Source organism: Dromaius novaehollandiae, chromosome 2, assembly GCF_036370855.1.
Source record: "Dromaius novaehollandiae isolate bDroNov1 chromosome 2, bDroNov1.hap1, whole genome shotgun sequence".
NCBI lineage: Eukaryota > Metazoa > Chordata > Aves > Casuariiformes > Dromaiidae > Dromaius > Dromaius novaehollandiae.
Window position 1 is genome coordinate 8,216,334 of NC_088099.1, and position 14,544 is coordinate 8,230,877.

Below are 14,544 nucleotides of genomic sequence, written 5' to 3' on the forward strand. Positions count from 1 at the left end.
ACCCTCCTGCTAGGTTTTCTTTTGCTATACAGAGGGCCTTATGGCCAAACACTAGTGGGTATGAATGAGCTGAGGACGCTTCCAGAAGTCCCTTAAAACAAACATGAAAAATCCTGGTTCTACAATGAGCCGAATCTCCACCAGCGAAAAGAATCATAAAACATTCCCAAACCTATTTATTGCAGTGTGCAATCCTGCCATTGGTTTCAATTGTCTTCTTACCGTTTGTTGGTGGTATGTATGGCCTACAAATGGTACAGTCAAAACCCATATCAGCTATGTTTTCCACTTCCTCCTCTGTGTTTAAGTTCTGACAGATTGCATGCATCCATCTAGAAATTAAGTGGGGGAAAAAATACAATTTAAAGGAAATATGTGGTGTTTTAGGAGATCCAAATATCAGTATATGGTCCAAGTAAATGTGAAATACTTGTTTAATTTAAATTGTTTCAGGGAGAAACGATGAATCAGGTTCTCCATATACAGCATTCCTCTATGGTGGTGTGTGTTAAATTCTGTATATACAGTATCAGATTACCTATTTCCCTTAACAGGAAGAAAAACAATATAAAACGATGTCCCGGAAGCATATATGGCTTAGTATCATAATTTTCTCCTTTATATGCAATCATCTTAAGTACTCACTTGAGACAATATAATGCAGATTTAGCCTCACAACAACAGTCTTGTGAGGTAAGTTAGTTTATTTCATTTTTACAGAGGAGAAAACTGAGGCACAGAGTGATTAATTAATTTGCCCAGAGTCACATAGTTAAGTCTGTGGTACAACTCAGAATGAACTAATAAGAGACTTCTGAGACTCAGAAGACAGACTTCTGAGACTACTTTTTACCACAAGACCACTCCTTTTATCTTTATGCTTTTACATCATTAGGGGAAAAAAGCTAAAATGAGCCTTAAACAGGAAAAAATAAAAAAGACCCTGTAAAATATTAGAACTCCTTACCGATCGCATTGTCTACATTGAATTATGAGCTCTTCATCCCTGTAAGTGCGATAGCAGATTGGGCAGGCAGACAAACTTGCACAGGGCGCACACTGTGTGTAATTATTTTGCCATTCACATCTTAAACCCGGAGAAGTAGCTCCACAGTGTCTGCACCAAACACACCTGCAGAACAGACAAAATGATCTATTACTTTCAGTTCACAGTAAGATTATTTTGTGCCTTTAAAATGCTCTTACTTAGAACTCTATGAATAATTAAGTTTTAGATCAGTAGCTACTTTTAGAAGAAAAAATAACTTGTTTCAGGTCAAACAAAGTATTTTATTTGAATGGATATGTATCCTTTAGATTTTGGACACGACCAACATTTTTGATATTTTTTAAATAAACTTGCTAAATAGGAAGTCCTTTCAATTTGCCAAACCAGGCAAATGCATGTTTGTAACACTTCAACAGGTGAAAGGAATTCCTGATTTCAGCTGCCATTCACTTCAGTGAGATGTGGAGACGTAACCATGTGAGAAGTCTATTCTGTTTGTGTTTCACCCAGGTAGAACAAATGGTTTTCAGAGGGTTTTATTTTGAGAACTGACAACTGGGTAAAGTGCCCATGAATTTTTCCAACTGTTTCAACTGGTATTTTTTGCCAAATATTTCAAAAGAAAAATTTTGTCTACCTCTACTCAAGTGTTTTTTGGGCATGAACAAACAGTATAAATTGGAGGTAGCAGTTCCCATATTTAATTGAAAGTTGAATGAAACAATCGGAAACTGTTTTGTTTGCTTTGCTTAGTATACCTGAATTAACTACAATTAAAACATTATTACAGACAAATTGGCACTGCAAATATAAAGCGAAGTAATCAAAAGAAACAAAAAAGGCCAACAGTCAGTATTTCTGAGAGCGGAGCCAAACGCACCATTTGCACTTCCAGCCTCCTTTTGGAACAGTCTGCAGGGGCGGATCTAAGCAGTAAGTGTGGTAACTGATGTCGCAGTCGTCACAAAGCAGCAGCCTTCCTGGATCTGTAGCTTTCCCACAGGCTTCACACACTGTGCACTCCAGGCACCTCCAACCTTTACTCAGCACCACTTTAGTAATCTGCAGATAGTAAGTTGAAAACTATTCGGAAACTGCTCCACGAAGTGTGATCACTGTATAAATTAAGGTCTGGCTAGCCCAACCCAGGATGCTGTTCTGTGCTTATCACAAGTAGCAGTGTAGCAATTAGACTCCCTGAAGCTTCGCTAAATGGGAAAGGTTTAAACAGAAAGGAACTGTGCATAGCTGCTGATAGCAGGTGCTGTTCTCAAACACAGTTTTTTGCAGATAAACTAGTAGGGCAGAGAATATACACTGCCCTGGGTCTACATGTAGAACAGTTCTATTCCTTACAGGAGTAGCTGGTGCTGTAAGGAAGAAGGAGAACACACTGCTGCTCTTTTCAGGTGTAGTAAAACCAGGATTCAGCTCATCATAAATCCTGCATCTGTTATCTTTCCTAAATTATCTTTGATAACCAGTACTGGGGTTTTAGTGACCTGAAGCAAATAAGCAATTTAATATATAACAGTACTATATACATGCAAAACCAAATTATAGTCTCATGAAAAATGCAGATGGTATTTTGGGAAGCGTTTTTAAAGTAAAGTTCTGTGACACGTTTTAAAAAATCCCACTTCTATACAGATGCACTTATGTAACGAACAACAAAGAGTGTATAGTTTATATATTGCAGTAAATAGCTTATTATGTGCTTGCTAAGTCATTTCATACCACTCAAATCTAATTTTCACACATTCTCTCCCAGACTAATGAATGTAAAATGTATTAATTAACCACTCCAACTGCTGTCAATTCTGACAGCCAACAGAAAAATTGAATCAACTAATCCTTATGCCCCTAGTAAATCAAGATGCAGTGTATTTTTTGTTTTTAATTCTCCTTGTATTTAGGTTTTAAACTTATACCTCAAACTGTTATTTTAACCAACTGCTGGATAAACACTGCTATTTATGTTTGTGAAATTACAAAAAGGTTAATTTCTCTTGAGGCAATGCATACTATAAAATGACATTTAATTAAGGTCTTTCACAAGTTGCAAACAAATAATGGTCACATTAGCTGAAGAATATCTAACAAGTTAACGACTCCCCTAATTACCACAGAACCGAAGGCAGCATATTGTTATTAAAGTGCAATATGAAAACAATGTAATCAAGTAATTTTTTATCCATGAAAAGCACTCACCTTAATACTGACACAGTATGGATGGTAACACTGACCGCATTGAGAACAGGCAAGCAACCTGCCCTCAGCACCTTGGCCAAAGCTCCCACAAACTACACACATATCCTAAAATTACAGAAAAGAGCAGATTTTCAACATATGCCCAACAGTAAATTCTGAAAACACGTTAACTGTAAAGTCCAACTAGCTTACTGCATAATGCAATTCCTAATGACATTCATTTACTTTTTATTTTTAACTAAAAACAAAGAAACAAATAAAACTGAAACCAGATTATTATTCTAACCTGATGAAGAGTGAACTTGTCACTGTTAGAGAAGAGGACAACTGTATTATGCATTGAGTTTTCTTCCTCGTCTTTGTTAGATGAAATATCCATAGTTGTGACCTATAAAAAACAAAACATAAATAGCATGCACATCAAATTTCTAAGACATCAGACAAGTTGAAACCTATCTATAAAAACACTAATTTTTTAATAGTACTAGAGAACACAAGCTTTGAAGAAACCAGGAGAATGCGCAAATGTTTATTAGTACTATATGATCTCCTGTAACAATCTACCTTCATCAGAAGTTACAAAATTAACTTCACATCATATTTCAAAACTGTGCAAGCATCGTCTCTATTTCATTTTAAAGAGGCATTCTCTTTCTCCCCTTTGCTCACCTTTATATTTATCCCATGTACTTTAAAATGCAAATGGAAGGAAAGAGGGCAGTCTAGGAAAAATTTGTTAAGTAGCAACTGTCTTACTGTGACCAGTCTGCTCTTTCTCCTATGTATAAACACTGAAGTTATTCTAATTGAAAACTTAATTACAGGGACATACTTGAAGAGCAATCACGCAAATGCAACTTGTCCCATATTGCTTAAAAATGGTTTAGTCAATGTTGCAAATAAGTCAAAGGAATGACTAATAATAGCTGAAGTTACAACAATTAAAGTTTTTTTGAGGTTACGTATAAAAATTGGTGTTGACTTGTGAACTTGAAATTGCTGTTCTGGTCTCAACTTTTACTGTGGACAGAGGTTCTCCCTTTGAGAAACAGCATTGTTACTCTGACCCGGCCTTTATGAGTTTATTTTATACATGTTTATATAGCATCTCAGCAAGAAAAAAGAAGGGGGAAAAAGGGGGTTGTGTAGTGACTTTGGGAGATTTACATGAAAGCATTAATGACTACTTAAACTGTGTTCTGACTTTCATGCAAAACTTGCTATGAAGAATGTTCCATGAACTGAAATTATCAGACCTCGTCATTTACTCTCTGAACCAATAGTGGCCATGAAAGTTTGTTAAGCTAAGAGCACACAGGTCTCCAAAAAAGAACAAATGAATGATAGAGAAACGTAACTTTGTTTTCCCAGCTGCTTTAATTTTATAAATGTGGATTACTTTAAATACAGCTTAAGTCTTAAATCTTACATAATTAGTTTTGCTTACACAATAATTTAAATATCTTACAAGTCCAAACATCACTCTGAGATAAATGTAAATACTGGTACAACAGCTACCAGGAATCCTTTTGATACACTGTTGCTGTAAATCAGCATTTACTGAGAAACAGCTGAAAAGGGAGTTTAGTATATACTGTTAAGGTCTTTTAATTACTGTGTGGTTGAGAGCACAGCAGATGTAACAAACCAGCTAATCAAAAAACACCTGAAACGCTTTAAGAGGCTTAATGAAGCAAAGTTCTTGGAGTTGTTTGCATATATGAGAAAGCAGACTTTGAAGCACAGAATTGCTGAATTTTGACGCTACCGTAACCCCAGCCACGACCCTGCTGAGGTTAATCTATTACCACCTCCGCTCCCATCTCCCCAAAGATGTACCAAGAAATGTCCAAGTCTGTGTAGTTGTTCACTGGTCACGATTCCATGTTGAGTAAGAATCTGTCTGTGCAAAGGGGCTGAAAATACAGCCTGCTTACACTATTTCAACCATTTGTCTTGCAAAAGGCTGATTTCTTTGCATTGCTACCTTCCTCTGCTTTATCACAAGACAGCCATATCTCTGCTCTAGAAGTCTGCAACAGAAAACCTGTCATTTATTTTACTAGTGATAAGATCAGATTCCTACAGGAACTGGTGCAGAGTGATTGCCATTTTGATTTACACCAATTTACTGAACTCCACTAGAAAGGGGGTGAATGTTCTCTTTTCAGTTACAAAATTCTTGAGGAGTTTGTTCTATAAAACCTGGCTTCTCCTGAAATACAAATTTGTGCTTTGTAACATCAGAATAACTACGTGAACGCCTCTAATTCAATAAGGTACTTAAGACTAGCCTTAGTGGAATTCATCCTGCATGTTTAAAATTACTTATTTGCTCATGCACCTTGACCACCCAAAGCTTTAAAAGTGAACAAAAATATAGACAGCTGTTCCTTTCCCAGATCGCAAATACCTGCAGAATATTCAGAGAGATTATTACACAGCAAGCAAAAAGTGGCACAAGGCTATATAAACTCCACCAGATTATAAGTAAAAGCACAATAAAGCAGTTCTAAAGAGTCTGAGAAGTGATTTGATGAAGACATAAAAATGAACAAATTCCCTTCTGAACACATCAGAAACAGGAAGCCTGTCAAAATCTGCAGGGCTGACTGATAATCAAACCAGAAAAGGTGTGTTTGGAGACAAGAAGTCCATCTCTGAAAAAAATGTGTTTTTTGCAATGCACGTTTGCCAGTTTTTCATACCAAAATCACTCCTTACACAGAGCAGATCAGGTTATTATGATATTTAAGAGTTTTAAAAGGACTTCAAGTATGAAATAGCTGAACTATTACTTGCAATGAGCAACTATTTGCTGCAAATCACTTCAGTGCTGTAGGAATGGAAGACGGCAAATGCGGCTACCATTTTCTCAAAGTTTTCTGGGGAGAATCCAGAGCACTGTGTACCATCCTACAGTATATCTGACATCTGATCGTAACAATGCACTTGCAGTCATATTGATATGTATTTTTTTAAAGAGTCAAGACAGCTTTAGTGAGGGTAAATTGTTCCCCACAGCTCTATTACCGTTCTCTGAAGGAGTCAGCAAGCCTGTGGACAGGGAGATCGGACTGATATAATCTACTTAATTACCAAATTCTTTTGGCAAACTCCTTCACTAATGCTTCTTAAGAAAAGGTAAGCTGACACAATCACAGGGATGGTCCTTACATTGATACAAGATAGGAAATAAAAAGCAGAATAAAGTATCAGTTTTCTTTGTGGAAGAACAGTGAAATCCTGACAGGATGTGTGCTAACAGGCTGTGCTGTTCAACATGCTTACATACAAACCAGAAAATCAAAAGAGCAGCAAGGTGACAAAGACTGCCAACAATATTAAGCTATTCAGAGCAATAAAAAATGAAAGGCAACTGTGAAGAACTGCAGAAGAACCACAGAAGAACTTCACAAAAGAGTGCTGTGCAGTAAAATGGCAGATGAAAGTCAACACAGATAAACTAAAATAATGAACATGGCAAAACAACTGACAAGTATGATCAAAAATATGGAAAGGCTTGCATACAAGGAACAACTAAAAATACTAGGATTCTTCAGTCTAGCACAGACAGAGTGAAAGGAAAAGAAGGAGAAGTGACAGAGATCTATAAAAATCAAGAGAGGCATGGAGGAGGTGATAAAAAAAAAAAAAAAACAACTCTCCACTATCTCTTCTGTAAGAGCACTAAGGAGCAGCCAAGGAAACCAGCAGGCAGTGATTTAAAACAATGGAAGAAATTTTGGATCCAACAGGCTGATAAGCTGTAGGGCTCAAAAAGGGTTACTTGGTTTTCAAAAGGTTCAAAAAAATGAATAGACAAATTAATGGAAGAGAATTCCAGCACAAGCCATCCCCCTTCTGTTCAGCAAATCCCCAAGCCACAAACTCTTAAGTCTCTCTGACTCTTCTGGTTTTGTACTCTTCCCTCAGCATTCAGTTTTGGTCCCTTGGACAGACAAACCTCTGGTCTGATCTGCTAAGGCTGCTGCTACATTTGTATGCATAAGTCTTGCTCTCCCCTCTTCTTTTCCAGTGAATGCTGCCTTTAATCAGCACGTTCTCCCCTTGTGGAAACGGAAGGAGTACTCCAAGAGTCACAACAGAGTTGTCCCTTTAAGTGGCAATGGCAGTGTAAAATCGCATCAGGTCTATTCAGCTACAAACTGTATTCTAGTTCTTAACTACTAATACTTTTAATAACAACCAGGTTTTATCAAATACCTCTACTTTTTAGTGTTCTTTGATTTTACACAGCATTTTAATAACATAATTATAGCTGAATAAAATTATATTACATTAGCAGGCTACAATATGACTTAAAAATAAATGTTCTTACCCCTGGAATGACTACAGTCCCAACTCCATTTTTCAGTTTTGATCTACCTCTGCCACCTCTTCCTGAAAGACCTGCACCACGTGGCCTCCGCTTCCCTGGGAATCCTGATCCACGGCCCTATTCAATATAAGATAACAATTTAAATGCAACCTAAAGGCTTTTTGTTATACGGGATTCAAGCTTGTTCAATGCATCTAGGGAAAAATAGAAATAAAAAACCACCCTATGATTTCAAGTGAATATGGGCACACTAGGCCAGAGTCATTAAGTTACTGCATAAATTGCTGCAAAACACCTTTAACTTCTGTAACTATTTACATGACATAAAATGATCACCTCTATCATCAGTGAAAAAGCAGCCAAAACCAGTAATGTTTATTCTCAGTTCAGGAACAACTGGAAATAAGGAAATACTTTTTTTCGACAATGGCAAAGTATCCAAAATAAATGTTCTCTGTCATACGATTTGTCTTTTTTTTTTTTTTTTGTGAACATTTATCTCAGACAGTTATGGGAATTCTGAATACGGTCTGGACACTTGGCTAGTTGTAATCATAGCTACTTTTCTTATGGTATGAATAGCAAACAAACATTAGAAGTCATTAGGATTTGATTCTGCTCCCAAAGAAAAGCAAGACCTGGCTCCACCAAACTCTTTAATCCAGCAGGTACAGAGAGAACTTTTTCTACTCATTATATTGATTAACCTCAGAGCAACACCTCATATACTCCTAAAGTTATGTTTTTCTTATAAATTATCCACTTCTTTCTAGGAAGCTTCTTTTTTGCCCCTTCCTCCTTTTATATGCAGACACACAGTTGCAGTGCTTGTATACTCTGGAGTACTCATAAAGTACGGAAAACCAAATACGGTTTTTCAGTAATAATAACCTGATATTATTACTTTGACTTAGTTCAAATTTCATGATTATTTTTAAATTTCAAAATGAACTAAACAGAAACTGTAAGAACAACTCCCTAATCACTTCCCGAGAGGGAAGGACCATGTTGACAACGTTCCTAATTGAGTCCTGGCTAGTATGTCATATGCCTCTGCGCAGAGTACACTGGTTTCAGAAGCTCTGTTCTGCATAAATGATGACAGTTACGGTATATACCCAAAAGAGCACCCTTTCCTACTACCAAATAAGTAGTGAGATTATTTACTGCATTTCAAATTTGTGAATAATATCTACTGCTAGGATAGCCCAGCTCTGTCCACAAAACACCTAGATGTCTACAGTGTCTATATCCAAATGTTTGCTGGGAACTACTTTTCATACCAAGACAAAACATTTGCTCAATAAAACAATGTTGACTAAACCACAGAGCTCTTTGGCAATGAGGTCGCCAACAGCTATGAACCGTCTCTACTGACAGAGAGTCCAGGGATGGGAAGGAGCATGACGGGCTTAATACTGCCAACAGTGTTTTTCAAATACACCAACTCCTGTTTTCAAAGAAGATATACAAGTTCACGGTAATTATTAAAAGGAGAATCCAAGCATCCCAGTGTGAACATTTTATCAATGTCCATCTTTTAATGGAAGGAGAAATTAAACTACCTTACTCTTCTACAACAAGGTAATGCAATACAACACTATTTTAGGAAGTGAAAGGAAGGACACCATTGATGGCTGAAGTATTTGTATGTAGTAAAGGGGAACAGATAATGCTGTCCTCACGTATATACAAGTTAAAACATATGCAGACACAGGACAAACAAGAGTGAACTTTTTAAGATATGGACTCTTCTGACAAGTTTCTCATTTTCTGTTTCAGACTGGGTATCAGTATTGTTATTTACACAAAACTAGTAACAAGCACATACTTGTACCAATGTTAATGCTGAATATTAAGCTGAAAATTAACGCTTGAAGCAGCAAAAGCTAAGCTAATGTCAAATCAAAATAAAATTAGCATGAGAGTTAAAGTGAGATGAACATAAATCATTTGGAACCTATAGCTATTTGTTAGGGTTTCACAGTTTAGGGTTTTTTTCTTTTTAATAGTAATTTCAGTTTGTTTCTTCAGGTATTTTTAAAGAGATTCGGCACTGTGGACACAAGCTTTGTCTGTCTATCAGATAGGAAAGTAGGTATTTATTCCCCCACAAGCTAAAATTGATGTCACTTTGGATCCATGCTGCAACCTAAGACACACCTCAGATCTGTTTTTTTTTCTTGTTTTTTTTTTTTTTTTTTCCTTAAATGTCTGCCAGTCTTAAGGACATTTTTTCTCCAGTAACTTATTTTGACAGCTACTTAAAGCCAACCACATGAACTGAAGAAGTAAACACACATTGGTAACGCAAATTATTCTTTCCCATGTAAAATCATGGCAATGCCATCACAATATTTGTACACTCTGGAAAGCATACTTTTTTTTTTTTTTTAAACCTGAAAGCTCCAGAGTTTTACAAAATTTTTAAAGGACTTAAACAGTGATAGAATGGAAGATTAATTCAGCTGCGCTATACAGAATTTCATTAGTAGTCTCTACAGCAGAAAGATAGCAATGGATACATGTAAATAAATTCAAATTATTTACCACTTTGATGCTCCAAATGGCACTGCCAGGAAGCTGTCTGGATTTAAAAATGTCCCGACCTTCTGAAATGTCTGGGGACCAGGAAGGTGGGCTGACTGTATTATTGGTACTCCAAGCCCCCTAGGATACGGTAGGTGAGAAAATAGATGTATAAAACTTCGCAACATAAAAAAAGAAAAGCAAGCAACCAAAAAAAAAAAAAATCTGAAAAGCAAAGCACATGCAGGCATAGGCATTTCTACATTGACTTAACTAGTTAATTAGTGCACGCTGAGTGAGAGGAGGGTGGGAGATTTGCAGGCTGTCATTGAGACTTACACTAAAATTTTAACCTTGAAACAACAGTTAAGTACCAGGAAATGAATTTTATAAACAAAGCAGAAGACAAATAAAAAGCAATCAGTCGTAACAACAACAAATGAGATCCCTAAATTTTATTGCATCAAACTGAACAGACAGTACTTTGAAACGATGAAACGTTTTCCTCTTTACACTTCAAACTGCGTGTTTGCAAGAGCAGATGCCCACAGTCAACTTTTGAGTCTAAACCTGCTGACAATCACGGCAACAACTAGACTGAGAAGCACGGAACAAAAGGAATATAAATAAAACATGAAAAAAAAAGAAAAATAGCCATGGGTAATTAACAAAATACTTCTTTCCTTCAAACATCACAAATAAACCATTATAAAAGCCCAGTGCTAATTGTTTCCTTCACTCTGATAATGTCATGTTTGCTATGGTATCAAATATTAGTATATTATATATTAGTATATATGTAGTAATTATATGTGCATATGGTGTACCTAGAAACTCTAAGTAACTGATTGTATTTTTTATCCCTACTCATGTAGTTCCCAACACCATGTCAATTCTGTGACAAAAAAGAGAGTAAAACAAGAAGAAAGTGCGAAGATGTAGAAGGAAAAAATGCTGAAGTTCCTCATACACATTAAAATCTGTGGAAAATGCTCTTCAACCCTGCGTGAGGACTGCAGAAGATAGCCATCAACGACTTGATAAATAACTGCATTCGACGTTTGTAAATTAGCATATTTCGAGGATGATACTTTTTTCTAATCCTAAATTTGTGTGAGTAAGAAAAAAATAACAGTAAGATGAGAAGTAAAACAGATGAGGAGGACGGCAGTCAGCAGCAGACCAGCGTGGACGAGGCGGAGGAAGCTCACGCCTGCCAACAGCGCCCACCACCCACAGGGGCACGAGGGCTCACAGGCGCAAGCGTGAACACACCTACGCCTTCAAATACTGGCCTATACGATAATAAGGGTAAAGAAAAACGAGACAGTATTACAAAATATGCTTTTCTAGAAGAAGATATTTTCCATTGAGAATGTGCGGAGAGCAGTTTCTTCGGCATCAACGATCCATCAAAACGCATATTCACCTCAGACATAGGCATTCGCTCCGCAAACGGTGGGGCTGACTGAAAGCACGGCTCCTCCTGAAGCAGTTTCAGGCCCAAAGGATGGTGGCAAGCGCTTCCTACCCAGCTAAGGCCAACCAGGTTAGCTCCGTTGGCTCACGCAGACAACTACGAGCTGACAGGCTCGCGGGGCCTCCCGCAGAGCGGGGAAAGCTCGTGTGACGCCGCCTTCTCGCCAAACCGGGCAGGCGGTAACCTGCAGCGGCTCCGAGGGGCTCCGGGAGCACACTGACACCGCCCACCCCCGAGAAGAAGTCTGTCTGCGACCCAAAAGCTTAACCACACAAAAAAGCTGCGTTTCAACAACGCCGAGACTGCCCAAGTGGTGAAACCCGCAGTATGGGCACAGCGGTATCCAGCGCAAGTCTGCTTTGATGGAAACGGAATAAAGATAATATAGCACTTAAAAGGCTGAACTCCAATTTGCTGTGTCAGTTCTGCAGCCTAGTAGCCCTTTTTTGTTGAAATCTCATCTTTTTATAGTAAACACTGTCCCACAGTCCTCAGCAGTTACACCAGCAGATCTGTGGCAATGCGAAATTTAACTTTACTGTGCTAGCCTGGCTTTTAAATATCTAGAAACATGAAACAGTAATTTTCCATTTGAGCTGAATAAACATTTCCTGCAAATGTTGAAACTTTTATTGAATTTATTCGTAGTTTTCCTGTATTTCTAAGACGCCGCTATATGCGGTAAGTAAGTGCTCTTTATTCACCAAGTGGAAACACAAACAAAACCTGTATTTCACAGAAACAATCTTTACCAGGGAACATGCCAGCTAAGGGTCAAAATCCCAGATATCCAAACACCCTAAAATATTAATCAAAAGCTGAAACTATCTACTTTTACTTGGAACTCATGAAATTATCGTTCCCTTTAAGAAGACACACTTCTCTAGTGATTAAGTATATTCAAAAGATTAAAAAGCTAATAGAAGATTAAACCTGACAATGAAATATTCAGTCTTTCAAAACAAAATGAATTGTATATGATTCATGAGCCATATTGTTAAGAATTAAATTGGAAATTTAATCCAGGTTTTATTGCAAATCAGAAACATTTGAATTCTTGGTGAGATAAACTTAATTAAAACCACACACTTCCACAACACCATGAACAAATGAGTTCCATCAAGGAGATGCGTTAATTATATTTTGGCTTTTAATTAATGCCTATTACCACTCAACACTGAAGAAAAAGTTCTGTTTGGTTCATTTATACCAAAACCACGGCCATAGTTACGTAGGGTGGGAGAAAGAGGACGCCCTCACTGGCCATCGCCTCCGCGAGTCCTCAGAGCTGAGCACCAGAGCGGCACCCAGCTATGGCAGCAGCGACCGCCAGGTCCTCGGGGCCGGGGGAGCTTGCTTGGGTGCCAGCAGCCTCCTGCTTCAGCAAACATGCTGCCATCGCAAATACACAAACATCTATTTTCATTTTAATATTACTTCAGGGATATGAACAAAACTTCAATCTGTCCTAAATATAGCTCCCTCACAAAAAACGTAAAGCCCCCCTAAAAAAACAATTCCAACACAAACTCACCCTTGAAACAGTGCCTTTTTCATCTTTCTTGCAGCTACACTACAGATCACTACAGTAACGTACTGAGGAGTACCCTGTAACCAAAGACTGTGAAAAAGCTGCAATACCCAAGAAACAACATGCACCTGAGCCCATCATGATGTTCTGCATTTTCACCACAGAGCAGCTCTCAAAGTACCTAGAAATAGGTAGTGAGTCATCTACTAAGGTTCACCAGCATCATCATGATGCAAATGAATACCTTTTGTTTTATCTAATCAGTCCTTTCCATGGAACACACTCTGAAATACTTTTTACAGTAAAACAGAAAGAGTAAAAGTTTATTATTTTCCATTCGATACGCTTCTACAAATCATTCCCCTCCAGAAGGGTTTATCTACCAGTCTTACAAAGCTGCACACGCTATAATGACCTGCATTCATTGACTTCATGTTATTGCTTCCCAATACGCAGTGCTGTTGCAGAAGAACTAATGATTTCATATTTTTCTGATTCAGATACACAGAATATCCCCAATACCACTTAAAGCATTCAACCACAGAAAAAAATAGGCATTTTTCCTGTGAAGATTTATTTCAAACTAGATATATGGCAGGATAATCATGAACAATCTCATGTGATAATTCCTTCTAAGACTACTGCTTTAGAACAAAAGTAATGAGAAAGATCAAAGCAGAAATCCCTCTGGCATAAACTTGCAAATTATTTATAGGCACAGATGGACAGCCTGTATATTCCATGGCGAAGAGACTGCACACATACAACTCCGAGGTCAGCACTCTAACAACTTTGTTATGCAGCAGCTACTAGCAAGTATCTCTGATCTACAAACAACAACAGTCAGGATACATGTAAAAAACAATTTGCTTCCATTCTGGAGTAGAATACTGACACTGAATAATCAAACATATTTTAGTAGCGACTGTATTATTAGATTTTGAAGAGAGAGACAATCATTTATCCTACTGCACAGCACAACAAATTTATTTTAATGAAAACAAATGCAAATCAGAAACTATTTATTTTACATGGATTCTCCTGTGTTCAGTGAAGGCAAAATCTGTGGATCTTCCAAAGTTGGGAAAAAAATCTTTCAGCATCCAGACAGTTTTTCTACTATTTTTCTCCATATGAAGTTCCACAAATCCATTGCAGTGGACTTTTTTTTTTTTTTTTTGAAAACAGTAATAGGACATTCCAACAAGGTAGCTTATATATTAAAACATTTGAATCTTCTAGGATAAAGGGGAGAATACTGCTACCTGGCTAATGTTGGCTTGTCCTTAGGGTCCACAGAGTAGTATCACTCTCATCAAGATACCTATTTTAAACCTGTGCAGTCTTGGATAAGTGACTGGTCCTGCAGTGATAGTTCCTTGGTGCAAGAGGGAAAGCAGCTGTGGATCCAATGTTAGGCTCACCAAGTCTGGGAGCCACAA

At 37.6% G+C, this 14,544-nt stretch overlaps 1 protein-coding gene across 11 annotated transcripts in view; it reads right to left on the bottom strand.

The window, feature by feature from the left end:
- KMT2C (lysine methyltransferase 2C) overlaps window positions 1-14,544 on the bottom strand; it is a 204,034-nt gene that overhangs the window by 67,211 nt on the left and 122,279 nt on the right. For 10 of the 11 annotated variants that reach the window (XM_064505733.1, XM_064505727.1, XM_064505732.1 and 7 more), the window contains 7 exons: window positions 10,113-10,232; window positions 7,563-7,679; window positions 3,507-3,608; window positions 3,221-3,325; window positions 1,890-2,071; window positions 968-1,132; window positions 223-332 (listed from right to left, as the gene is read on the bottom strand). In XM_064505733.1, the coding sequence (XP_064361803.1) occupies window positions 223-332; window positions 968-1,132; window positions 1,890-2,071; window positions 3,221-3,325; window positions 3,507-3,608; window positions 7,563-7,679; window positions 10,113-10,232 (901 nt within the window). The remainder of the gene's footprint in view (window positions 1-222; window positions 333-967; window positions 1,133-1,889; window positions 2,072-3,220; window positions 3,326-3,506; window positions 3,609-7,562; window positions 7,680-10,112; window positions 10,233-14,544) is intronic. The other variant, XM_064505735.1, reaches the window with a different exon arrangement.